The sequence below is a fragment of the Scyliorhinus torazame genome, chromosome 8 (assembly GCF_047496885.1).
Source record: "Scyliorhinus torazame isolate Kashiwa2021f chromosome 8, sScyTor2.1, whole genome shotgun sequence".
In the NCBI taxonomy this organism is placed as follows: Eukaryota; Metazoa; Chordata; class Chondrichthyes; order Carcharhiniformes; family Scyliorhinidae; genus Scyliorhinus; species Scyliorhinus torazame.
Genome location: NC_092714.1, coordinates 238,716,246 through 238,743,499, shown reverse-complemented (window position 1 = coordinate 238,743,499; position 27,254 = coordinate 238,716,246). Strand labels below are relative to the sequence as shown.

The window sequence follows — 27,254 nt, the reverse complement described above, 5'->3', positions numbered from 1 at the left end:
CCTTGAGAATTAGGATAAGCAAGAAAACCTGCAAATACAGATTATACAACAGAGCCAACGACAAAATTTACACTTTGCAACAACAATTTTTGATTCAGCAAGAAGCCAGCTGAAAAATTGAGGGATATTTAAAACAGACAATATCAGGCTGACTGAACTGCTCTGTGGAGAGTCAGCATGGACGGTCTCCTTCTGTACCATAAATGACTATGGCTCTAAGTGGAGATGGGTCGACTAAGTCGATAAGAAATTCCTAAAAAGGGACAGTGTCCATTGTAGGGCCACTCCCCCCTCAAGATATCTATGGCAAATTAATATATAGATGATTTAGTTAACCAATTCCCCAACCCCAAAACAGGACAACGATTATTTTTTTGTTAGGTTGCTTTGACCAAAAACTTAACAGATGTATGGTACGAGAAGAGAGAAAAATAACTTGAAAACAAGTCTAAGACCATCACTAGACAAAGCATAACCACAAAATGGTGGCAAGTAAATGACAAAATACATCTTAAATTGTTTTTTAATAATTTTCAATATACAAAAAATGGGCATTTTATTTGTAACACTAAAATAATGGACAAATTTCCAACTCGGAAGGAAATAGAGGCAGAGAAAATCATATTTCCATAATGTAGCCTAATTAATCTCCTTTCTGGTTCTAATCTTTATGGAATAAACTATCAACATCAGAACAAATGCAGTGATTAGCTTTAAATATTACAACTGATCAAATTAAATTAGCAATAAACTATTCTTTAGCAATGTTCTGTATTTAATCAGAATATTAAAAAAATTATAAATGTACCAACGTTTCCAAGACAATTTTGTTGAAATATCAAACTTTATTGTTAGTAGAAACTGATTTGAGTAGAAAAACACCCTGTAGTTTTAAGACCAAGTTTGATTTTTCTTACAGCATACTGAAATCTTAGGGCAGTAAAAGGAATAAAGGCCACAGAAGAATTCAGGAAATATTTTACTGCTGCAGTTGCAACCACAATGGTTAGTGGGAACTTTCTGCACCACAGCGATTTCCTGCAGTTGATCCAATGTCAATTCCACCATACAAAATTCATGCAATGTATTTATAGCCAACTCATTTCTTGCACATCAAATGAACTGGCTTGCCACATACAACATAGTTTGGGACACGCTATAACTATCAACATACAACTGATAATGTATAAAGATCTGAACCATTCTATACACTTTCCATTACAGTGCAATTTACAGTCATTAACATGCAGTGATCATTCTATCATCAACCTGTTTAACACTGTCCAAGAGCATGTCTGCTTTTCGTGGTGGCAAAAGCATCAAGATATTACAACAGCACTCTGAAGGACCATCAAGAATTTCCACTTCCACACCTGCAAATACTGCTCAGATGTAAACGTGTAGAAGCAATCATTGTTAAATATGGACTGAAACTTCTGCAAAGTGCACTTATTTAGAAAGGAGGTACATTTTAATTTTGCTTACACTAACAAAATTACAAACAAAGCTCTTTTGACTTTACAGAAAATAAGAGTGTCTTTTCTTTTGTGGATGTGCACATGCACACATGATTTTTTTCACAAGATATTCCAATCATGGGTATGCTGCATCCAAGTAATACGTTTAATACTCTTCTTGTTCTTCTGGTTGTTCATCTCCTACATCTGGCACAGCAAATCCCTCCTGAAATGAAAATATTCAGCATTTATTACACAACATTCAAATGAGATGGGATCAAGGGTTAAAACGATTGTCCCAGGTCAGGATCTTCTGACCATTTTCATTTTATAATTAAGTTTCCTTGAAATGTAAAGTTGTAAAGGCCGCCATATTTGTGCAAGTAAAAGAAAGGGGAATCTGAAATCATAGACAATAAAGATGTTCATAATTTAGCTTTGATTATATTTCTCAGAATGCAAAGAAGAAATGTATTAACTCTCAGTAACAGACAACAGCATACATCCATATGTTGGAAATGTTGTTCTTTCATTGTGGAATGAAGAGCCAAAAATAAATCAGAATCACAAACAGCAATGCAGGTAGTCTGGCTCTTAGAAACAGGAGACTTACTGCACAGGCAATCAGACAGAAAAGGGCTGTAAGCAGGATGAAATGCAGGTGGAAGGAGTTAGAAAATGAAGTGGGACATCCGTTGGTGGCAGGTAGGTGGAAGTCACACATTGGGTGGCTCCTGTTTGAGGCTCTGGTTTTTGGAGTTTAATTCCCGGTTCTAGGGGCGGTTTTTGGATAAGCTGGTGCAGGAAATATAAGGAAGGAGGGGATTGTTGAAGACCCAGAAAAAAAGCCGCTGGAAGAATGGTACGAGTGAAAGTTTGCTGTTGAGCGAACGGGTCAGCCTGGTTGCAGGAAAGATGGCGGAGGCTGGGCCGGGCCGTTCACAGTAGAGACTTTGACCGAGGTGGTGGCTGGAGAGTTTGAGGCAGTTTGGCAAATACATGAGGTGATGCACAAGGAAATGATAGCGGCAAGGAACTGGTGGAGGAACCAATGGCCCCATTGAAGGCGGGGGTGTTGAAAACAATGGCCGAGGTACAAGGGCAAGGAGAGAAGCTGAAAGGGGTGGAGGAAGCTCTGTCGCACAGTGACCAGTTCACCTCGATGGGTGAGGAACTACGAAGGGCGGTGGAGGCCAACAAAGGACTTAGAGCCAAGGAGGAGGTGGAGAACATTCGAGGCGGCAGAATTTAAGAATTGTGGGCTTGCCCGAGGGGGTGGAGGGCCCGAGGCCGATTGAGTACTTCGTGAAGATGTTGGGGGAGGGGGAAGAACTCTCCTGGTATGAACTGGACAGGGCTCATCAGTCACACAGACCCAAGCCGAATGCAAATGAGGCACCAAGGGAGTTTATAATTTGTTTTCACAGATTCCATGTCAAGGAGAAGGTCCTGAGTTGGGCGAAACAGAGGTGTGAGGTGCAGTGGGAAATAGCTGGTATTCATCTATACCAGGACTTAACTGTGGAGCTGGCGAAAAGGCGGGCAACCTTTGGCCGGATGAAGGCAGCATTCTACAGTAATGGTGTAGGGTTTGGCATGGTCTACCCTGTGAATCGGTGGTGGAGGTGTTTGTGAAGGCTGAAGGACTGGGGTTGAGATGGGAGTTGGGACTGGGGTTTGGTTCTGGGCCGAGAATGGGGGCAAAATGCTTTACACAGCCTCATTTCTTGCTTCTTGTTTCAGGATGTTTATTTGTTTTGTATGTGGGAGGGGAACAGTTGGGGGTTTTGTTTTTGGGTTGGTTTGTGGGGAAGAGTAGTGTACCCTCTGCTATTGGTTACAGCGGGTAGAAGAATATTGAACTTTGGGGCCATGGCAGTTTTCTTAGGCGCAGTTTATTGCACTGGTTTTGTTTGTTTGTCTTGGTTTTCAGGGACTGGGTCATGGGGAGGAATGGGGCCTGGACAGGGGCCTCCACACTAAAAAGCAAAGGTTGGGGCAGCACGTTGGCACTGTGGTTAGCACTGCTGCCTCACGACACTGAGGTCCCAGGCTCGACCCCGGCTCTGGGTCACTGTCCATGTGGAGTTTGCACATTCTCCCCGTGTTTGCGTGGGTTTCGCCCCCACAACCCAAAGATATGCAGGCTAGGCGGATTGGCCACGCTAAATTGCCCCTTAATTGGAAACATGAATTGGGTACTCCAAATTTTTAAAAAAGGTTGGCTAGTGAACGGGAGTGTGGTGGGGGGAGGGGCTACAGTTGTTGGAACTTGGGCGAACAATTTTGATGGGCCTGGGAAGTGTGAAAGGTGGGGGGGCGGGGGGGTTATCGATACTGGGATGTGTTTTCAAGTGGAAATGGATCGGGGGAGGGGGTAGAGGAGGAGGAGTCGTCGACGGCAACAAAGGGACAGGGCGGGTCAGGCCCAAGAGCAGGACCAGAGGTGATGATGGTGGCAGAGGGGTGGGGGTGAGACACCCCCTGGTCAGAATAGTAACGTGGAATGTGAGGGATTGGGGGACTGGTGAAGAGGTTGAGGTGTTTGCGCATTTAAAGAGCCTAAAGGCAGATGTGGTTATGCTGCAGACCCATTTGAGGGTGAAAGGTCAGGTGAGGTTCAGTTTTCCATGCAGGGTTTGATAACAGGACAAGAGGGCGAGGTTTCAGATGGAGATGATTGTGATGGACCTGGGGGGCAGGTACGTGATTATGATGGGGGTGTTCGAGGAGAGGTTGGTGGCACTGGTGGGCGTATATACCCCAACTGAGGCGATGCGGGGTTTGCAAAGAGGGCGCCGGGTACCACCCCAGATTTGGACACCCACGAGTTAATAGTAAGGGGGAAGGGATTGGGATTGGAATATGGTGCAAGAGCCGAGCATGGACAGGTCTCAGATGCGCTCGCTGGCCCAGTCAGCGGGGGTAAAGGCGCTTGCTGCGCTCATGAGAAAGATGGGAGGAGTGGACCCGTGGATGTTCCAACACCCAAGGGAGCAGGAGTATTTGTTTTTCTCCCCGGTAGAAGTGTACTCGAGAATGGACTGGATGGTAGGGAAGGCGTTACTGGCCGGGGTCAAGGGGGCAAAATATTCAGCGATATTGATTTTGAACCATGCGCCGCACTGGGTGGATGTGGGCCTGGGGAAGGGGGTGGCCCAGAAGCCGGGGTGGAGAATGGATGTGGGGTTGTTAGGGGACCGGAGGTTTTGCGATACGATTGGGAAGGTGACCGAGGAACATGTGGGATTTAATTGCACGGGGGGTGTTTCGCAGGCAGTGGTTTGGAAGGCTCTGAAGACAGTAGTAAGGAGGGAGTTGATCTCGTTTAAGGCGAAGGTGGACAAGGAAGAGAGGGAGAAGCACCAAAAATTGGTAAAGGTGTTGGAGGTGGATAGGAGGTACGCAGGGGACCGTGTCTGGCCCTTTTGGCTCAGAGGAAGGAGCTTCAGGCAAAGTTTGACCGGTTGTCCACAGGGAAAGCGGTGCGCCAGTTGAGAAGGGCGAGGGGGGCAGTCTATGGACATGGGGAGAAGACAGGGCGTATGTTGGCTGGCCAGCTCCAGAGGGAGGCAGTGGCGACGGAGATAGTCCAGTTGCAAGATAAGACGGGGAAGCTAGTGGTGGCCCCGGAGCAGATCAATAACATTTTTGAGGAGTTCTGTAAGAAGTTGTACAGGTAGGAGCCACTGGGAGAGAGGCGACAGATGAGGGAGTTCCTGGACAGGTTGGAGTATCCGAGGTTGGGGGAACAGGATGTAAAGGAGGCAATTGGGAGGATGCAGTCAGGGAAGGCGATGGGACCGGATAGATTCCCAGGTGGAATACTGTAAGAAGTTTAAGGGCAAGTTGGCTCCACTGATGGTGGGAATGTTTAAGGAGGCAATGGGTAGGGGGGGGGGGGGTCTTGCCACAGACACTGGGGCAGGCTTCGATTTCCCTGTTGTTAAAGGATAAGGACCCGGTGGAGTATGGGTTGTATAGGCCCATATCCCGATTGAATGTAGATGCCAAGATATTGGCAAAGGGACTGGCGGCAAGGTTGGAGGGGTGTCTCCCGAAAGTGATACGAGAGGATCAGACGGGATTCGTGAAGGAAAGGCAGCTGTTTTCGAATGCGAGAAGGTTGTTAAATGAGATCATGTCGCCGGCGGAGGGAAAGGAAATGGGTTGGCAGTGGACGCAGAGAAGGCGTTTGATCGGGCAGAGTAGGGTTATTTGATGGCGGTCTTAGAAAGATTTGGGATTGGGCCGAAGTTCACGGCATGGGTAAGGCTGCCGATGGTGAGTGTTCACATTAATAACATGAATTTGGGGCACTTTGCTTTGCACCGGGGTACGAGGCAGGGGTGTCCTATGTCGTCCTCTCTCTCTCTTTCTCTCCCCCCCCCCCCCCCCCCGATGTTTGCATTGGATATGGAACCTTTGGCCATCGTGCTAAGGAGCTCAGGGTTGTTTGGGTGGGGGGTGGGGGCATAAGCATCCTTATATGCTGACGATCTGCTACATTTCAGAGCTGTGCACATCAGTGGGGAATATATTGGAGCTGCTCCAAAGATTTAAGTCGTTCTCGGGTATAAATTGAACCTAGGCAAGAGCAAGTATTTTACGGAGTCCCAGCCGTGAGTGGGGGCTGCCAATTTGTATGGCGGCAACCCACTTTAGGTACTTGGGGGAGCAGGTGGCGCAGGATTGGGGTGGGCTCCGAAGGTATAATTTTACTAGTTTGGTGGGGAGGGTGAAGGTCGGTTTGGCAAGGTGGAACAACCTCCCTCTGTCGTTGGCAGGCTGGGTGCAAGCAGTTAAAATGAATGTGTTACTGTGATTTATGTTCCTATTTCAGTGCCCGTCAGTTTTTCTACTGAAATCTTTTTTCAAGGAGGTGGACAAATTGGTCACCTTGCTTATTTGGGGATGTGGAAGGTGGCCAGGGTTAGGAGGGTGGTCTTGCAGAGAGGCGACAGGCGGGGGGGGAGGTGTGGAGGCTAGGCATCCAAAACCTACTGTACTATTACTGGACGGCAAATGCGGAGAACCTGCAGGGCTGGGGGGGTTCTCGATGGAGGAAGGCTCGTGTAGGGTTTCGGGATTGAGGGCGCTGTTCCCGATGGCTCCGGGCAAGTATTAGGTAAGTCCGGTAGCGGTGGCCACTTTGAAGATCTGGAGGCAGTTTAGACAATACTATAAGCTGGGGGCTGGGTCAGGGGGGGGGGATGCGAAGTTTCGGAGATGGGAGATTAAGGAAATGAAAGATGTTTCTTGGGGGACGACTTGAGAGCTTGGAGGAGTTGGTAGAGGTTGGCACATGAGGAGTACAGGTTGGCACAGGAGGAAGGATTTAACAGAACATAGAACATAGAATGATACAGCGCAGTACAGGCCCTTCGGCCCACGATGTTGCAACGAAACAAAAGCCATCTAACCTACACTATGCCATTATCATCCATATGTTTATCCAATAAACTTTTAAATGCCCTCAATGTTGGCGAGTTCACTACTGTAGCAGGTAGGGCATTCCACGGCCTCACTACTCTTTGCGTAAAGAACCTACCTCTGACCTCTGTCCTATATCTATTACCCCTCAGTTTAAAGTTATGTCCCCTCGTGCCAGCCATTTCCATCCGCGGGAGAAGGCTCTCACTGTCCACCCTATCTAACCCCCTGATCATTTTGTATGCCTCTATTAAGTCTCCTCTTAACTTTCTTCTCTCCAACGAAAACAACCTCAAGTCCATCAGCCTTTCCTCATAAGATTTTCCCTCCATACCAGGCAACATCCTGGTAAATCTCCTCTGCACCTGCTCCAAAGCCTCCACGTCCTTCCTATAATGCGGTGACCAGAACTGTACGCAATACTCCAAATGCGGCCGTACCAGAGTTCTGTACAGCTGCAACATGACCTCCTGACTCCGGAACTCAATCCCTCTACCAATAAAGGCCAACACTCCATAGGCCTTCTTCACAACCCTATCAACCTGGGTGGCAACTTTCAGGGATCTATGGACATGGACACCTAGATCCCTCTGCTCATCCACACTTTCAAGAACTTTACCATTAGCCAAATATTCCGCATTCCTGTTATTCCTTCCAAAGTGAATCACCTCACACTTCTCTACATTAAACTCCATTTGCCACCTCTCAGCCCAGCTCTGCAGCTTATCTATATCCCTCTGTAACCTGCTACATCCTTCCACACTATCGACAACACCACCGATTTAGGTACATGCAAGTTCGAGACTTTGAAGGAAGGTTTTCCCGACATTCCAGAGAACGCTGGCCTCCTTGCTGTTGGAGGTGGTATACAAAGAACAAAGACATGTTCAACACAGGAACAGGCCCTTCGGCACTCCAAGCCCGTGCCGACCTTGCTGCCCGACTAAACTAAAATCTTCTCCACTTCCTGGGTCCATATCCCTCTATTCCCATCCTATTCATGTATTTGTCAAGATGCCCCTTAAATGTCACTATCGTCCCTGCTTCCACCACCTCCTCCGGTAGCGAGTTCCAGGCACCCACTACCCTCTGCGTAAAAAACTTGCCTTGTACATCTACTCTAAACCTTGCCCCTCTCACCTTAAACCTATGCCCCTTAGTATGGTCGGCAGGGGTTTGGAGAAGGAGGTGGTATTTGCAATTTATGGGAGAATTCTGGTGGAGGGTAGGATGTCCATGGAGGGAGTTAAGGTGAAATGGGAGGAAGAGCTGGGGGCGATGGAAGAGGGTCTGTGGTGTGAGATGCTGCGAAGGGTGAACGCCTCAACCTTGTGCGCGAGGTTGGGACTGATACAATTGAAGATGGGCTGTTTGAGGGAGTGGAGGATATCTGTGAGCAGTGTGGGAGGGGCCCCGCAAACCACATTCATATGTTTTGGTCGGTTTGTGCTGGTAAACCTTCTTTGGGGCCAAACCAAAGACAGGAAACAAGCAGAAGTCGCTGATCTGAAGACAATTGTATCAAGGGTATCAGGTTCTTAAAATTGAGCAAGGTGAGCCACTACTGGACCCTTGGAAATCTTGATGCAAGGCAGGAAGCTACACAAGTTTCAGAAATCAAACCACCAGTGCCACTGTGCAAAAGATTGACTCTTCCTTCAATCAATCATGGCGAATGGCTTATATGCAACAGTGGCAAGACACTGGCACAATAGTACAAAGCAACCTGATAAGAGAGAACCATTAAATAGAAGAGTAAAATTGTTTGCATTCAGGGATGATGATGACCATAACAATAGTCACAGAGTTTGATTAACATTTGGTTATGCAGAAGGGGTAGAGTGTGTTAGGATGGAGGAGGAATCTTGCAAGGGGTCTAGTTTGAGGGCTATGGTGACAGCAGTGTTGCCAATGGCTCTGAGTAGGTATTCAAGGAGCCCGGAGGTGCAGTCCACAGTGAAGATATGGAATCAGTTGAGGAAGCATTTTAGGGTGGAAGGAATGTCGGTGCTTACACCGCTGTGCAAGAATCATGGGTTTGAGCCAGGGGGGGATGGATCGTGTATACAGGAGGGGGAGGGAAATGAAGCTGGTCAAGGTGAGGGATCTGTATTTGGAGGAAGGGTTCGCCAGTCTGGAGGAGCTAGAGGGTAGAGCTGCCAAGGGGGAGAGAGTTCAGGTATCTGCAGGTTAGGGACTATGCGCGAAATGCCTGGAGGGGGTTCCCTAGGTTGCCGGCATACACCCTGCTGGAGCGAATGCTGCTCCAGGATCTGGAAGGGGAGGGAAAAATTGGGGATATATACAAGTGATTGGAGGAGCAGGGAGGCGAGCGGTTGGTGAAGATCAAGGAGAAATGGGAAGCAGAGTTGGGAGGGGAGATCAATTGGGGAGTATGGAGTGAGGCACTGTGTCGGGTAAACGGGACCTCCTCTTGTGCAGGGATGAGCCTGATACAGTTTAAGGTGATGCACAGGGTGCATATGACTCGGGCGAGAATGAGTGGGTTCATCCAGGCAGTAGCAGATGTGTGAGAGAGGTGTGGGTGGGGTCCATCGAATCACGCGCACATGTTTTGGGGTTGCTGAAAGTTGGGAAGATTCTGGGTGGGAGCGTTCGTGGTCTTAGCCAGGATAATGGAGGAGGAGGTGGACCTGGACCTTTTGGTGGCAATATTTGGGGCTTCAGAGAAGCCGGAGCTCATGGAGAGAGGGAAGGCCGATGTCTTGGCCTTCGCCTCTCTGATTGCGCAGCAGCGGATTTTGCTGGAGTGGCGGTTGGCATCGCTGCCGGGGGTAGCGGCTTGGTTGGGTGACCTGTACGACTTCCTGTAATTAGAGAAGATAAAGAATGAGTTAAGGGGCTCTTTGGGGGGTTTCGAGGAAAGGTGGGGGATGTTTGTGATCGTGTTTGAGGGGCTGTTCCTCGCAGAGGAGGGGTGGGGGATGAAAACGGGGAAAAATCTGTACAGACTGCATAGTTGATTGTTGGGAACTATGATTCCCGGGGTGTTTATTCGCTGTAACCTGTTTTGATACATGTTTGTAATAAAATACATTTTAAACAAAACCATTTGGTTATTTAGGTGTCATAGAACTAACACTTTTCAATCTCACCATTCCATATTTTAAGTCAGTAACATAGATGTTCACAGCAGGGCAACAGACCCCCTCGGCCCAGATTGTCCATGCCACCCAGTTTCTATCACTAAGCTAGTCCCACTTGCCCGCATTTGGCCCATCTATACCCACCCTGCCCATGTAACTTGTCTAACTGCTTTTTAAAAGAAAAAAATCATACCTGCCTCTACCACTGACTCTGGCAGCCCGTTCCAGATGCTCACCATCCTCTGTGTGAAAACATTTCCCCTCTGGTCTCTTTTGTATCTCTCCCCTCTCACCTTAAACTATGCCCTCTAGTTCTAGACTCCTCTACCTTTGGGAAAAGCTGTTGACTATCTACCTGATCTTTGCTCCTCATTATTTTATAGACCTCTATAAGTTCGCCCCCAAGTCTTCTACGCTCCAGGGAAAAAGGTCCCAGCCAATCCAGCCTCTCCTTATAATCCAGACCATCAAGTCCTGGTAGCATCCTCATTAATCTCTTCTGCACTCTTTCCAGTTTAACAATATCCTTCCTATAATAGGGTGACCAGAACTGAACACAGTATTCCATGTGTGATCTTACCAATGTCTTGTACAACTTCAACAAGATGTCCCAACTCCTGTATTCAGTATCCCGACCAATAAAACCTAGCATGTTGAATGCCTTCTTCACCACCCTGTCCACCTGCGACTCCACCTTCAAGGAGCTATGAACCTGTACCCCTAAATCTCTTTGTTCTGTAACTCTCCCCAACTCCCTACCATTAACTGAGTAGGTCCTGCCCTGATTTTATCGACCAAAATGCATCACCTCACATTTATCCAAATTAAACTCCATCTGCCATTCATCGGCCCACTGGCAAGGTCCAGTTGCAATCTTATATAACCTTCACTATCCACTATGCCACCAATCTTGGTGTCATCTGCAAACTTAGTAACCATGCCTCCTACATTCTCATCCAAATCATTAATATATATAACAAATAACAGTGGACCCAGCATCGATCCCTGAGGCACACCGCTGGTCATAGGCCTCCAGTTTGAAAAAATAACCCTCCACAACCACCCTTTGGCTTCAGTTGCCAAGCCAATTTTGTATCCAATTGGCTATCTCGTCCTGGATTCCATGAGATTTAACCTCTTGCAACAACCTACCATAGTTAGAGGCAGTGAGAAACAAGTAATTAAGAGGAAATCAGGGCGACACATATAGATGTGGTCATATTGATCCAGTGCATGCAGTTGCATAAATCACAAACTGAGTTGCAGTGTCCAGGATCTAACATACCTAAAGAGACTGTAAGAGAAAGAAGTAATTTCAGGCCGAGGGCTTGTTTGATTGGCTCCAAGGACCTGGATGTTGAGCAGCAGCTACAATAAGTAGGTCTGTTTGGGATTCTAGGGGTTTCATAACCCAAGCAGGCAAGTGTGGTATAGCTGAGGCGGTCAGGTGGTGAGGGTTACTCAAGGTAAAGTAATTATGAAGCCAAATAGAATGTTGGCTTTTATCGCAAGGGGAATGTGAAAGTAGGATTGATACAACTGTATACAGCATTGATGAGACCACAAAAAGGGCTGCATGGAGTTTTGGCTTCCATATTTGAGGCGGGATATACTTGCATTGGAGAAAGATAACTAGGTTGTCATTTGGAACGAAGAATAGAGGCAGCGGCTATTTTTGAAATGGGAAAAGTCTTCAGAAATCAGAAGCACAAAGGGACCTGGGAATCCTAGTCAGGATTCTCTTAAGGTTAACGTGCAGGTTCAGTTGGCAGTTAGGAAGGCAAATGCGATGTTCGCATTCATGTCGAGAGGGCTAGAATACAAGAGGGGGGATGTACTTTTGAGGCTGTATAAGGCTCCAGTCAGACCCTATTTGGAGTATTGTGAGCAGTTTTGGGCTCCGTATCCAAGGAAGGATGTGCTAGCCTTGGAGAGGGTCCAGAGGAGGTTCACAAGAATGATCCCTAGAATGAAGGACTTGTTATACGAGGAGTGGTCGAGGACCCTGGGTCTGTACTCGGAGTTTAGAAGGATGAGGGGGAAATCTCATTGAAATTCACAGAATATTGAGGCCTAGATAGAGTGAACTTGGAGAGGATGTTTCCACTAGTAAGAGATTCTAGAACCCGAGGGTACAGCCTCAGACTGAAGGGTCGATCTTTTAAAACAAAAATGAGGAGGAATTTCTTCAGCCAGAGGGTGGTGAATTTGTGGAACTTATTGCCGCAGAAGGCTGTGGAGGCCACGTCACGAGTGTGTTCAAGGCAGAGATAGATAGGTCAGAGAAAGTGGGAAATATTTATACGATGGATTGAGAATGAAAGACGAGTCATAGCCACAGAAACTTTTTATAAGACAGAGAAAGTGAGAAATATTTATGCTGTGGAGTGAGAATGATTTTTGGGCTTTGACAAAGGGTCATCTGGACTCGAAACATGAGCTCTTTTCTCTCCCTACAGATGCTGCCAGACCTGCTGAGATTTTCCAGCATTTTCTCTTTGGTTTCAGATTCCAGCATCCACAGTAAATTGCTTTTATAGAGATAAATAGGTTCTTGATTAATAAGGGGATCAGGGAGAAGCTGTGGAAACTTAACATGGCCTTCTGTAGCATGATGGGATACCTGACATAGAGTGTCCCATTATAAATTGCTTTAGCTACCTCATTAATTCAGTCAACAGACAAGTGGCCCCTTGTAAGTTGATTACATTGTCTTGAATTTAATTGGTTTCCTAACCCTAACCGTCACTGAAAGGGGCAACACAGGTGGAGAAGGTAGTCAAGAAGGCATACGGCATGCTTGCTGTCATTGTCCGGGGCATTGAGTATAAGAATTGGCAAGTCATGTTGCAGCTGTATAGAACCTTAGTTAGGCCACACTTGGAGTATAGTGTTCAATTCTGGTTGCCACACTACCAGAAGGATGTGGAGGCTTTAGAGAGGGTGCAGAAGAGATTTACCAGGATGTTGCCTGGTATGGAGGGCATTAACTATGAGGACCGAATGAATAAACTCGGTTTGTTCTCACTGGAACGGCGGAGGTTGAGGGGCGACCTGATAGAGGTCTACAAAATTATGAGGGGCATAGACAGAGTGGATAGTCAGAGGCTTTTTCCCCAGGGTAGAGGGGTCAATTATTAGAGGGCATAGGTTTAAAGTGCGAGGGGCAAGGTTCAGAGGAGATGTACGCGGCAAGTTTTTTTTACACAGAGGGTAGTGGGTGCCTGGAACTCACTGCCGGAGGAGGTGGTGGAAGCAGGGACGATAGTGACATTTAAGGGGCATCTTGACAAATACATGAATAGGATGGGAATAGAGGGATACGAACCCAGGAAGTGGAGAAGATTTTAGTTTAGACGGGCAGCATGGTCGGCACAGGGTTGGAGGGCTGAAGGGCCTGTTCCTGTGCTGTACTTTTCTTTGTTCCTGACGAGATCAACCCCCTCTTTGTATTGTGACACACACCGTTTGTCTATAACAGTATCATTGTGTTTGATGACGTCAGTTAATCACCTCGGCTTTTGTATTGCTAATATATATCTATCTCTGTAGAATTACCGCAGAATGCATTGACGTCATCTGATCACCTCTCCTTTGTATCGTTATTATACGTTTGCCTTAGTCTTAGCCAACAGAAAGGCTCAGAACTTATCGGTGTCACTACCTATGGGGGATAGGTTTTCTTTTGTGTATAAAGATCTGTGCTTCCCTTTGGCAATGTTCAAGACAGATTGGCAGTGTGCCTGGATGCGACCTTTGATTGTACAGGCCTCTCTCCTTGTGCAAGTTTAAATCATTAAACTTAACTGTGTTGTTATCGGTTACAATTTTCAGTCTAAAAGTCTTACTCGGATGTCAAAGTGTTCAACAAAGGAAGGAGAATGGGGATGAGAAACACATCAGCCATGATTGAATGGTGGAGCAGACTCAATGGACCAAATGGCCTAATTCTGCTCCTATGTCTTATGGTAGTACAGAACTGGAGTATCGCTGAAAAAGAGACACATGCTGTTGAAACGTTTCGTCTGCATGAGAAAAATGGGTCTGATTGGCTAGCAACTTCCCTGATTGGTCAGGGTGGTGCATTGGCAGATGAAATTCTTAGCAAGCTCAAGTGCTGGCAATCATAGAATCACATTTAACATTAGACATTATGTTCCGAGATTTGCAATTTAAAGATAAAATCAGTTAGGTTCCCTTGTGCTTGCCAAAAGCTACATATGATCATATGTCGGAGCCTGTCCTCTGCAGACAAAAGGAATATGTCCAGATAGTGCACTTTTTTTAAATTAAAAAAAACATGGATGAATAGCATTCCCCAAATGGTTGTTTGCTTCAACATTCTGGTGTGTGTCCTGATGAATGCAAGGCGACAAGCTTCAACAGCATGTCTCTTTGGTCAGCAATGATCACCAGGTCAATTCCCGAGATGAAGGAGTTGATAGATGAGGAAAGTTTAGGCAGGTTGGGCCTACACCTATAGAATTTTAGAAAAAAAAGAGGGGTGAGCTTATTGAAACATGGTGGGCTTGAATTGGCAGATGCTGAGAAGATGTTTTCCCTCATGGGGGAAATCTAGAACTGGGGAAGTCAGTTTCAAAATAAGCAGTCTCTCATTTAAGATGGAGATGAGGAGAAATTTCTTCTGAGGGAATCCTCTTCCCCAGACAGCAGTGGAGGCTAGGTCATTAAATATATTCAAAGCTGTTAGATGTCTGTTAATGTAGATTTCTGATCTACATTAGAGTCAAGGGTTACAGGAGATAAACAGAAGAGTGGAGACAAGACCACAATCAAATCAGCCATATTGTTATTGAATGGTGGAGCAGGCTCGATGGGTCAACTTTCCTAAATCATATTTAGGTTCTTGTGGAAGAAATGCAACTTATTTACCACACCCAAGTGCGCAGGCAAAAATCAAACAATGTCATCTCACATCTCAAAAACTGAAATTTAAAAAGATACCAAAAGTGTGCACTGTTATACAAGAGGGAATGGGTGTTTAGGATGCAGGTCTGCACCACATGATGTACAGGGGGAAACAGCCTTTTGTTTTATTGGTCCAAGTAGCATATGGAAGGTTGTGGTACACTATAGTGATGGGAATGCAGTAAGCCAGTGAACAAGGATAGTTTATTGAGGTAGCATAGAACTCAAGCTTCTGCCATGAGAGCAAGTAGGAAAGGGGACTCATAGGAATCTAGTTGCAGGGCTGCAAAGATCAATTGGGGCCCTACATTAGCAAAGGTGCATCCACTTCATAATATGTGGAGCAACTGCTGTCAGAGTTGCCAACCACTGGGCAGCACGTGGTGCAGTGGTTAGCACTGGGACTGAAGAGCTGAGGACCCAGGTTCGAATCCCGGCCCTGGGTCACTGTCCGTGTGGAGTTTGCACATTCTCCCCGTGCCTGCGTGGGTTTCACCCCCACAACCCAAAGATGTGCAGGTTAGGTGGATTGGCCACAGTAAATTTCCCCTTAATTGGAAAAAAATAATTGAGTGCCCTAAATTTATTTTTTAAAAGTTGCCAACCACAGGGTGTTAACTTTGCTTCGGTAGGTTTCCGTGCAGCTAGCAAACTTTCAGGGTGTGGAAGGATCAGAAATCAGTGATGGTTCAACACACAGTACCCAATTGGGATGAAGTAATTCAGTTTGGGATTTAATTTTTTTTTTCCATGTCCAGAAAGCAATTAAAAATGTCAAAATGTTCTACTGCAAAGCCAAAAGTTTTAGCTGTGGTTCAAATGGTAGCACTCTTGCCTCCAAATCACCAGATTATAGGTTCAAGACCTACTATAGGATTTGAGCACAAAACATAGGCTGAACTCAGTGCAAGTACTGAGGAAGTGCTGCACTGTTGTCTGTGCTAGGTTTTGGATACTAAACCAAGGTATCATTAGCCCTCTCGGGTGGATGTAAAAGAGCACTATGTTGAAGAAGAGCAGGAGAGTTCTCTGGGGTTTTGGCCAATATCATCACAAAAACAGATTAAGAGTTTGCTGTGCACAATTGGTTACCTGGTTTCCTACATTGCAACAGTGACCACATTTCAAAAGTACTTAATTGGCTATAAAACATGAAGATACTATATAAATACAATTTTTTCCTTTTCATAAAGACAAGAATTTCCACTAGCCTGCACTGGTGTTTTCAGCACAATTCACCTGAAATCAGCTAAACATGCGCAAAGTTTGAGGAATTTCAAGTGTGAATTATGTGCAGCATAAATTAAGTTTCTGCAAACGTCGCACGGGAACCTGGACCCACCCACAAAACCCATAAACAGATGTAAGTAATCACAGGGTGGGTTTTTGCAAAGTGTTTCTGTTTGCAGGCTTTCAAAGAGGCTCATAAAAGTTAAATATCGAGACTTCCGGGTGCGGTGATGACCAGCTAAGTCGCACGTTTCGGCAGCTCCCGTTGGAACGGGCTTTTGGGCTCTTGATAAGAGCCCCAACGGCAATTTTAAACGGCCAAAATCACTGTGCGGTGAAATAGAAGGGAATCCCCCCGGATACTGATGGAAAAAGGAGAGGATAGCGGCAGGATTGCAGTGGATCCTTCGGAGCAGCGGCAAGGAAGGGAAGCTCGAAGCAAGATGGCGTCGGAAGGTGGCCGTTCGATATGGGGCCCGGAGCAACAAGAGTTCCTGCGGCGCTGTGTGGAAGAGCTTAAGAAGGAGGTGTTGGCCCCGATGCTACAGGCGATTGAAGGGCTAAAGGAGGCGCAGAGGACCCAGGAGCTGGAGCTTCGGGTCGTGAAGGCAAAGGCTGCTGAAAATGAAGATGAAATTCAGGGCCTGGTGGTGAAGACAGAGACGCACGAGGCGCAGCACAAGAGGTGTGTGGAGAGGTTGGAAGCCCTGGAGAATAATTCGAGGAGGAAGAATCTAAGAGTCTTAGGTCTTCCCGAGGGCGCAGAGGGGGCGGTTTCGGGGCATATGTGAGCACGATGCTTCACTCGCTAATGGGATCGGAGGCCCCGACGGGCCCTTTGGAGGTGGAGGGAGCTTATCGAGTTATGGCGCGAAGACCAAGGGCAGGAGAAATAGCTCGAGCCATAGTGGTGAGGTTTCACCGCTATAATGACAAGAGAGATGGTCCTAAGATGGGCGAAGAAAATTCGGAGCTGCAGGTGGGAGAACGCGGTGATCTGCGTATACCAGGGTTGGAGTGCGGGGGGTGGCGAGAAGGAGGGCAAGTTTCAATCGGGCTAAGGCGGTGCTTCACAAAAAGGTGAAATTTGGAATGCTGCAACCGGCAAGACTGTGGGTCACATACCAAGGGAAGCACCACTACTTTGAGACAGCATAAGAGGCGAGGACATTCATAGTGGACGAGAAGCTGGAATAGTCTGGCGAGAGAAAGAGCTTCTGGGACAAAGTAGTGGTGGGGTGACTATGTGGGACGAGGAGGGGGGGGGGGGGGGGGGGGGGGAGGAGAATGATTTTTCAATTGTTAACTCTTTAATCCTGTAAATTTTCTCTCTTCCCCTCGTTTGGGGGGGGGGGGGGGGGGGGGGAAAGAGTATGAGGAACTGTGGGCGCCGGTGGGTAGGAAAGCGGGGCTGAGTGGGAAACGCAGGCCTCGTTCCCGCGCTATGGTAATTATGGCGGGAACAGGGACACAGGAAGGTGGGGGCCTCGCACAGTGAGAGGCCGAGGGCAAACGGGGAAGCCGAGGTCAGCCAGAGTTCGCTGACTTCTGGGAGCAACATGGGGGGTGTAATTACACTAGAGGGGGATCTAGCGGGGGGGGGGGGGGGGGCTAACTGGATTGCTGCTGCTAAGGGGAAGGGGGAGCTGTTATGGGGCGGGGTGGTCGAGGCGGGAGGGCACCGTCGGTGGGATATACGGGCACGTGGGAACCGGATGAGGAGCTGGGGTAAAAAAGGGGATGGCTAGTCGACAAGGGGGGGGTAAAGAGCCCCCCAACCCGTCTGATCACGTGGAACGTGAGAGGGCTGAATGGGCCGATTAAAAGGGCGCGGGTACTCGCACATCTAAAGAAATTAAAGGCAGATGTGGTTATGTTGCAGGAGACGCACCTGAAATTGACAGATCAGGTCAGACTACGTAAAGGATGGGTGGGACAGGTGTTTCATTCGGGTTTGGATGCGAAGAATAGGGGGGTGGCTATTTTAGTGGGGAAACGTGTACTGTTTGAGGCAAAGACCATAGTGGCGGATAGTGGGGGTAGATACGTGATGGTGAGTGGCAGACTGCAAGGGGAGGCGGTGGTTCTGGTGAACGTGTACGCCCCGAACTGGGATGATGCAAACTTCATGAGGCGTATGTTGGGGCGTATCCCAGACCTGGAGGCGGGAAAGTTGGTAATGGGGGGAGATTGCAATACAGTGCTTGATCCAGGGCTGGACCGGTCCAGGTCCAGGACCGGGAGGAGGCCGGCAGCGGCCAACGTGCTTAAGGACTTCATGGAGCAGATGGGAGGAGTAGACCCTTGGAGATTTATCAGACCTAGGAGTAAGGAGTTCTCATTCTTCTCCCATGTTCACAAGGTATATTCACGGATAGACGTTTTTGTCCTGGGAAGGGCACTGATTCCGAAGGTGACAGGGATGGAGTACACGGCCATAGCCATCTCGGACCACGTTCCACACTGGGTAAATCTGGAGGTAGGAGAGGAAAAGGAACAGCACCCACTCTGGAGAATGGATATGGGCCTGTTGGCGGATGAGGAGGTATGTCTAAGGGTGAGGGGGTGTATCGAAAGGTACTTGGAGCTTAATGACAACGGAGAGGTTCAGGTGGGAGTGGTCTGGGAGGCGTTGAAGGCAGTGGTCAGAGGGGGACTGATATCCATAAGGGCACACAAAGGGAAGCAAGAGGGTAAAGAAAGGGAGCGATTGTTGAGAGAACTTCTGAGGGTGGACAGGCAATATGTAGAGGCACCGGAGGAGGGACTGTACAGGGAAAGACAAAGGTTACATGTGGAATTTGACCTGCTGACCACGGGTAAGGCAGAGGCACAGTGGAGGAGGGCACAGGGAGTGCAGTATGAATATGGAGAGAAGGCGAGTCTATTACTGGCCCGATAATTGAGGAAGAGGGGAGCGGCGAGGGAGATAGGTGGGGTGAGGGATGAGGAGGGAGAGATGGAACGGGGAGCGGAGAGAGTGAATGGGGTGTTTAAGACATTCTATGAGAGGTTGTATAAGGCTCAGCCCCCAGAAGGGAAGGAGGGAATGATGCATTTCCTGGATCAGCTGGAATTCCCGAAGGTGGAGGAGCAGGAGAGGGCGGGACTGGGAGCACAGATTGATGTGGCGGAGGTGGTAAAGGGGATTGGGAGCATGCAGGCAGGGAAGGCCCCGGGACCGGATGGGTTCCCAGTGGAATTTTATAGGAAATATATAGACCTACTGGCCCCGCTTTTGACGAGAACCTTTAATGAGGCCAGGGAAAGGGGGAAGTTGCCCCCGACTATGTCGGAGGCGACAATATCGTTACTTTTGAAGAAGGATAAAGACCCGCTGCAGTGTGGGTCCTACAGGCCCATTTCCCTTTTGAATGTAGATGCTAAGCTCCTGGCCAAGGTAATGGCGACGAGGATTGTGTCCCGGGGGTGGTCCATGAGGATCAAACTGGGTTCGTTAAGGGGAGACAGCTGAACACGAACATACGGAGGCTGCTAGGGGTGATGATGATGCCCCCACCAGAGGGGGAGGCGGAGATAGTGGTGGCGATGGATGCCGAGAAAGCATTTGACAGGGTCGAGTGGGACTACTTGTGGGAAGTGTTGAGGAGATTTGGCTTCGGTGAAGGGTTCTTTGGATGGATACAGCTGCTATATAGGGCCCCGGTGGCAAGTGTGATCACGAACAGGCAGAGGTGTGACTACTTCCGTCTTTATAGAGGGACGAGGCAGGGGTGTCCCCTGTCTCTGTTACTGTTTGCATTGGTAATTGAGCCCCTGGCCATAGCACTGAGAGGCTCCAGGAAGTGGAGGGGAGTACTCAGGGGAGGAGAAGAACACCGGGTATCATTGTCTGCAGATGATTTACTGCTGTATGTTGCGGACCCGGTGGAGGGGATGCCTGAGATAATGCAGACGCTCGGGGAATTTGGGGAATTCTCGGGGTACAAATTGAACATGGGGAAGAGTGAGTTGTTTGTGGTACATCCAGGGGAGCAGAGCAGGGGAATAGAGGATTTACCGCTGAGGAGGCGTAGCAAGGGATTTCCGGTACTTGGGGATCCAGATAGCCAGGAGTTGGGGAACCTTACATAGGCTTAATTTAACACGATTGGTGGAACAGGTGGAGGAGGATTTTAAGAGATGGGACATGGTGCCCCTGTCACTGGTGGGTAGGGTGCAGGCGGTCAAAATGGTAGTCCTCCCGAGATTCCTTTTTGTGTTTCAGTGCCTCCCGGTGATGGTCACGAAGGCTTTTTTCAAGAAGATCGAGAAAAGCGTTATGAGTTTTGTGTGGGCTGGGAAGACCCCGAGAGTTAGGAGGGGGTTCTTGCAGCGTAGCAGGGAGAGGGAGGGGACTGGCACTACCGAGCTTAAGTGAGTACTATTGGGCCGGCAATGTTTCAATGGTGTGTAAGTGGATGGGAGAAGGGGAGGGAGCGGCGTGGAAGAGATTGGAGATGGCGTCCTGCAAAGGAACCAGCCTACAAGCACTGGTGACAGCACCGCTGCCGTTCTCCCCGAAGAAATACACCACAAGTCCAGTGGTGGTGGCAACACTGAAAATTTGGGGGCAGTGGAGACGGCATAGGGGAATGACAAGAGCCTCGGTGCGGTCCCCGATAAGAAATCATCATAGGTTTGTCCCGGGGAGACTAGATGGGGGATTTGGAGCATGGCAGAGAGCTGGGATTGTGCAACTGAGGGATCTGTTCTTTGACGGGACGTTTGCGAGTCTGGGAGCGCTGACGGAAAAATATGGGTTGCCCCAAGGGAATGAATTTCGATACATGCAACTGAGGGCTTTTGCGAGGCAACAGGTGAGGGAATTCCCGCAGCTCCCCACGCAGGAGATTCAGGATAGAGCGATCTCAGGGACATGGGTGGGGGATGGTAGGGTGTCAGATATATACAGGGAAATGAGAGACGAGGGGGAGAACATGGTGGATGAGCTGAAGGGAAAATGGGTGGAAGAGCTGGGGGAAGAGATTGAAGAGGGGCTGTGGGCAGATGCCCTACGTAGGGTAAACTCTTCGTCCTCGTGCGCCAGGCTTAGCCTGATACAATTCAAGGTTTTGCACAGGGCGCATATGACCGGAGCAAGGCTCAGTAAATTTTTCGGGGTAGAGAATAGGTGTGGGAGATGCTCGAGAAGCCCAGCAAACCACACCCACATGTTTTGGTCATGCCCGGCACTGCAGGGGTTCTGGGTGGGGGTGGCGAAGGTGCTTTCAAAGGTGGTGGGGGTCCGGGTCGAGCCAGGCTGGGGGCTGGCTATATTCGGGGTTGCAGAAGAGCCGGGAGTGCAGGAGGCGAGAGAGGCTGATGTTTTGGCCTTTGCGTCCCTAGTAGCCCGGTGAAGGATACTGCTTATGTGGAAGGAAGCCAAGCCTCCAGGCGTGGAGACCTGGATAAATGTCATGGCAGGGTTTATAAAACTGGAACGGATAAAGTTTGCACTAAGGGGTTCGGCTCAGGGGTTCACCAGGCGGTGGCAGCCGTTCATTAACTACCTCGCAGAATGATAAACGAAATGGGAAGGTAACAGCAGCAACCCAGGGGGGAGGGGGGCTCAGATGGGTCCTCAGGGGTGTTTTTGTAAAGATATTGGTACTTGGTTATGTATATTGAATTGCTGATTTTATTATTTGGGAGAGCTATTATTTTTGTTATGGCAGTTGCCATTTAGTTTATATATTATTTATTTGTTAAAATACGGTCACGGTTATTTATATTGTTTTGCTGTTGTAAAAAGGGGAAAAATCTTTGTACAGTTTTGTATGGCCGAAAAAATTGAATAAAATATATTTTTTAAAAAAAGTTAAATATTTAATTCACTACAAAACTGACTACTGTACACCAACAACTCTCGCAATAGTTCTGTATTTTAAGTCATTTTCTGTTATTTAGGTGGAGGGGGTCGGTTAGCTCAGTTGGCTGGGAGTGACACGGAACAACATCAACATCACAGGTTCAAATCCCATACAGGCTGAGGTAATTCACGAAGGCTCTACCTTCTCAACCTTGCCCCTCGCCTGAGGTGTGGTGACCCTCAAAAGGGGAGAGCGCAGCCTGTGGTCCTCTAGGACTTTCATTCATTCACTCACAAATGTGTGGATCAACACATTAAAAATGCATTTTTTGTGATATGCCAAGTTTTAGTTGAATTAATAAAATTGCAGCAGGCTACCACTTAAACAAAAGGGTTTTTAAGTTGAAAAAAATTAATTCTAAGCACTGTCCAATTATCCTGGTTCATGGAAGATCTTTTGTTGAGCAATGTGTTAATGAGTAGAAATGGAGCAAAGAAAAAAAAAAAGCAATATTTGTGCCTGGGATAGATTATCATAGAATTTACAGTGCAGAAGGAGGCCATTCGGCCCATCGAGTCTGCACCGGCTCTTGGAAAGAGCACCCTACCCAAGGTCAACACCTCCGCCCTATCCCCAAAACCCAGTAACCCCACCCAACACTAAGGGCAATTTTGGACACCAAGGGCAATTTATCATGGCCAATCCACCTAACCTGCACATCTTTGGACTGTGGGAGGAAACCGGAGCACCCGGAGGAAACCCATGCACACACAGGGAGGATGTGCAGACTTTGCACAGACAGTGACCCAAGCCGGAATTGAACCTGGGACCCTGGAGCGGTGAAGCAATTGTGCTATCCACAAGGCTACCGTGCTGCCCCGGAAGGTCACTACTGAGAAATATCACACAAGCAGACAAACAAGGCAGTTAAAATTGAATCCCACAAAACCAAGACTCTCAGATCCCTTGAAAGCAATTGATCATTTGAGATCTTAACCCAAGGAGGTGTCTATGGCAGGTCTGAATTTGTAACAAGTAAATAAAGTTCTATGGGTTTGTTCAGGGCAAATGTCTTAAGCCTTCATAACTACATTGCCCACTCTCACTAATATCTAACTAATTTTTAAGGTATACCTTTATTTTCATTTAAAATCCAGGTCCTTTTCTCAATTTAAAAAAGATTGAACTAAAAAACGAGGTTAGCTTTTCTTGGGAAAACAGCAATCAGGATAACATAACTCAATACACGGTCAATCCATTATAAAAGGTTCTTGGGCATATACACTGAAAAGCCAAACTTATACAGAAAAAAGGCTTCTTACATCTGTTGCATACAAAATGTCCACAATCCGTTGAACCACTGGCTCGTTATCTTGTTCATTTTCTTGGCAGATTAATTCAATATTTCTCAGTTTCCCAAAATAAAAGTCTCTTTCCTTTTCAAGATCTTCAACTGTAATTTTTAGTACATTGATCTGTGCAAACATAGAACAGTAACTGTAATAACAGAGATACTTCAATTTCAAATTTAAGCCAATTGTACTTTAAAAATATGAAATGAAGGTTCATTCTGGAATATAAAACTAAATTGTGGAAAAAAGATAAGTGTCAACATTGTGGTCTTGGACTCAGCAGGACAATCGTAAGAATACCAATGTCAAGGGAACCAACAATTTTATACCGTATGAAGAGGGTGCTGATCTGTTGGCAAGTGGACTCAGTGGTAGAGTCATTGCCATGGAGGTAGATGGTGACTGGCAGTTAACTGACCAGCATTGCTTGATATTTAAAGCAGTGTGTGGAGAGACACTCCACTGTGGTCTGTCAGTTTTCTTTTCACGTAGTGGATATATAGAACTCAAGCTACCTGATAGCTCAAGGAGTAAATTCACTTGATGTAATTACTCCATTGGTGGCTTCAGATTGGATTCTCGTCTTTGTTGATGTCTGATCGTGACATAATTAATGTGGAGAAACTAATATCCCCCAATTATGATGGGAGAAAATGTTCCTAATTTACCATATTAGGGTCCTTGGGAGGATAGACTAGGGCTCAATTTAATAATAATTGCTTATTGTCACAAGTAGGCTTCAATGAAGTTACTGTGAAAAGCCCCTAGTCGCCACATTCCAGCACCTGTTCTGGGAGGCCGGTACAGGAATTGAACCCGTGCTGCTTGTTCTGCCTTACAAGCCAGCTGTTTAGCCCACTGTGCTAAATTAATTTGCTTTAACTTTTGTTCTTATCCAGGCCCCTATGGTTTTGTGCTGAGAAAGAAAATGGCAATGCGCCCATTCCAACTGGGCTGGTTTAGCACAGTGGGCTAAATAGCTGGCTTTTAAAGCAGACCAAGGCAGGCCAGCAGTGTGGGTTCAATTTCCATACCAGCCTCCCCGAACAGGCGCCGGAATGTGGCGACTAGGGGCTTTTCACAGTAACTTCATTTGAAGCCTACTTGTGACAATAAGCGATTTTCATTTCATTTCAACAGAAAAGCAGATGAGGTGTAAAACTAGGACAAGATTTATATGCTCACTTAACTTTGTCAAGTCACTGTATGAGGCACTATAGGATAGGTCTGCCATTACCATTTTGATAAAGCATTCTATATTCTAATATGTAATAAAATATCTGCTTTCTTCATGCTTCCAAGAATAATCCTGAAGCTTATGGGTTTAGGTTAGAGAAAAATTAAACATCCAATACGGTTTCTATTTAAATCAAATTTAATACAGTATTTAGGAGCAGTCAAATACATGTAGATTCAATCAGCCTAACACCAAAACTATAGCAAACACTTAAAAAGAGTACTGAAAAACAAATGTATAATCACCTGTTGAGCTAGCTCTGCAACTTGTGCATCTCCATTTCCCACCGTTGCAGGTCTTTTAGGTGTAGCAGACACAGGTTTTGGAGCAGCAACTTTTTGCGTTGGGTGAACTTTTTGAGTAACTGCAATATTAATATCCACAATCACAATTAAAACTACTATATTGTTACTAAAACAGTACTGACAATAGACAATATTTCTTGCTTCTCAATAGTTGAACGGTTTGAGTCTACAGATACCAAATAGCAGGTTATGTTTGGTCTTCGTCATGTTAATAAATGAAGTGCCACTATCATATATTTTCTTTAGAAGTTTGCAGCTTAGATTACTTGCTGTTGGGTTGATGCGGAGATGGACGTACAGCATATGAAAGAGTGAAATTTCAAGAGTTTTTCTGCAAAGTACACGTCTCAGACAGATCGCACACACTGATCATCCATGAGGTTGTGTGGTTTCCTCTCCACCACTACTACCATTGCCAGCCAATCAATTGTTTCATTATCTAGACCTAGGAGTCATTTTAGCTGAGCTGCAAGCTTTAATACCTCATTTTAGTGGCCATCATTTAACGACTAGAACCTGAACAACCCACTCTTGCAGTTAATAGAAACAGGCAAGAAATCCCACTTCCTATTGGCAAAATAATTTTGATGAGGAGTGGTGAACATAATGAAAGTAAACATTACGTGTTAATAAGTGGAGAAACAGTGCACAAAAAGTAACCTTACCTCCCAACTAATGAACCAAAAACATTGCAACCAGTGAATGGGAGGTGAGTTTAGATAAAAACAAAATACACCTGCAATTCAGGCTCATCACTTTCACTATACCAAGAAGATGATTCCCAATTTTTCAGATCATCTTCATGTTATGATTGATTGGCAAGCATAATGGTGGCAACATGTGTAGACATCAAGTTCGAGGTCCCTACAGTGCAGGAGGCCATTCGCCCCGTCGAGTCTGCATCAATCCTCAAAAGTGCACCCCCTACCTAGGACCATTCGTCTGCCCTATCCCGTAATCCCACCTAACCATTGGATATGAAGGGAAAATTTAGCATGGTCAATCCACCTAATCTACACATTTTTGGGCTGTGGGAGAAAACCCATGCTGACACAGGGAGAATGTGCAAACTCCACAGAGAGTCACCCAAGGCTGGAATCGAACTCGGGTCCCTGGTGCTGTGAGGCAGCAGTGCACTGTGCCACCCATGCTTTGATACCAATAATAGTTTCAGGGTATAGTGGAACATTAATTATCCATACTTTCAAAGAGTTAGATTTCATTGGAAAACTAATCTAATTTGTGTATTGTTCCCCAGAGCATTAAATCCCCAGCAGCAACCCCACGAGCTTATGCTGTGAACATCGGTAAAGGAAAGTGTTGGTGCGTTCTTTGTCCTGCAATGCGGCATGTGTGTATGTATGTGTGTGTGTGTGTGTGTGTGTGTGTGTGTGTGTGAGAGAGAGAGAGAGAGTGTGTGTGGGGGGGGGGGGGGGTCCTGCACACTGTTATCTTTTACTACACAAATAAATGCCAATTCCATAAAGCAGTCAAGCTCTGCAGTACCTAGTCTTTTCAAGACCAGTCTCTCTGCTCTCCCCACATATTCCAATAATTACTCTATGTTAAATAAATTCTATTTTGCTACCATCACTACACAGTGAAATACTTGTCCCAACAGTCCTTTCCAATTTAATGAGTCAAATTGTCACTTCTTTAACTCCTCAAACTGCTGGTACAATTTGGGGTCTACCACTTTTTATTTTAAGATGGAGGGGAGGGGAGGATTCCCTCTATTCCATGGTTAATTGGGGTTCCACTATAATTATGCTTTAGTGTTGAGCCTGCATAATTGCTGCAGTGTTCCTCTTTTTTCCCCCTCCCCATCCACCCAAAAATAGTGCAAATATACTTCCACCTGCTGCACTAAATAACTTGCCAGGCAAGTTTTCCTAAACACAAGACATGTGCTGAATTCCATGTTTACTTTCAACACCACAGGGCATACATGACAAAATGCAAATACTTGTTTTCTGTAAATACTAAAATATTGTACCAATATTTGGTCTTGTTACATTTGCTACAAAGAATGTTGATTTCAGAGTCTTCCTCTCTGGCGCTGCAGTATTTAGACTGTCATCTGTAATTTATAGAGCAGATAATTATCCAATACGAATAGCAAGGTGGCCCACAAATCTACGGCATATTCAAAATATGCCAGCAAATGTCAAGTTTCTCAATTTATTGGCACAAGGGAATGGGAACCCAGTTTTTAAATATGCCGGCCAAAATCTGACATTAAGCACAAACAACAGGAACTTTCTCCCGTACAATGAAACACTTCCAAGAGAAATATTTTGTAATAAGACTTGTTTGTGGAGTTTAATCACATTTAAAAGAGTTACTCATTTTTAAATCTTGAAAATCTAAATAGTGTGCATGAAAACTGCA

General features: G+C 46.6%; 1 protein-coding gene across 5 annotated transcripts in view; it reads right to left on the bottom strand.

The window, feature by feature from the left end:
- Positions 1-505: 505 nt before the first annotated feature.
- Positions 506-27,254, bottom strand: part of LOC140428479 (microtubule-associated protein RP/EB family member 1-like) — a 107,129-nt gene continuing 80,380 nt past the window's right edge. For 4 of the 5 annotated variants that reach the window (XM_072514992.1, XM_072514993.1, XM_072514995.1 and 1 more), the window contains exons 5-8: positions 26,860-26,943; positions 24,804-24,922; positions 23,292-23,444; positions 506-1,683 (exon numbers count right to left, since the gene is read on the bottom strand). In XM_072514992.1, the coding sequence (XP_072371093.1) occupies positions 1,624-1,683; positions 23,292-23,444; positions 24,804-24,922; positions 26,860-26,943 (416 nt within the window). In that variant the 3' untranslated portion in view covers positions 506-1,623. The remainder of the gene's footprint in view (positions 1,684-23,291; positions 23,445-24,803; positions 24,923-26,859; positions 26,944-27,254) is intronic. The other variant, XM_072514996.1, reaches the window with a different exon arrangement.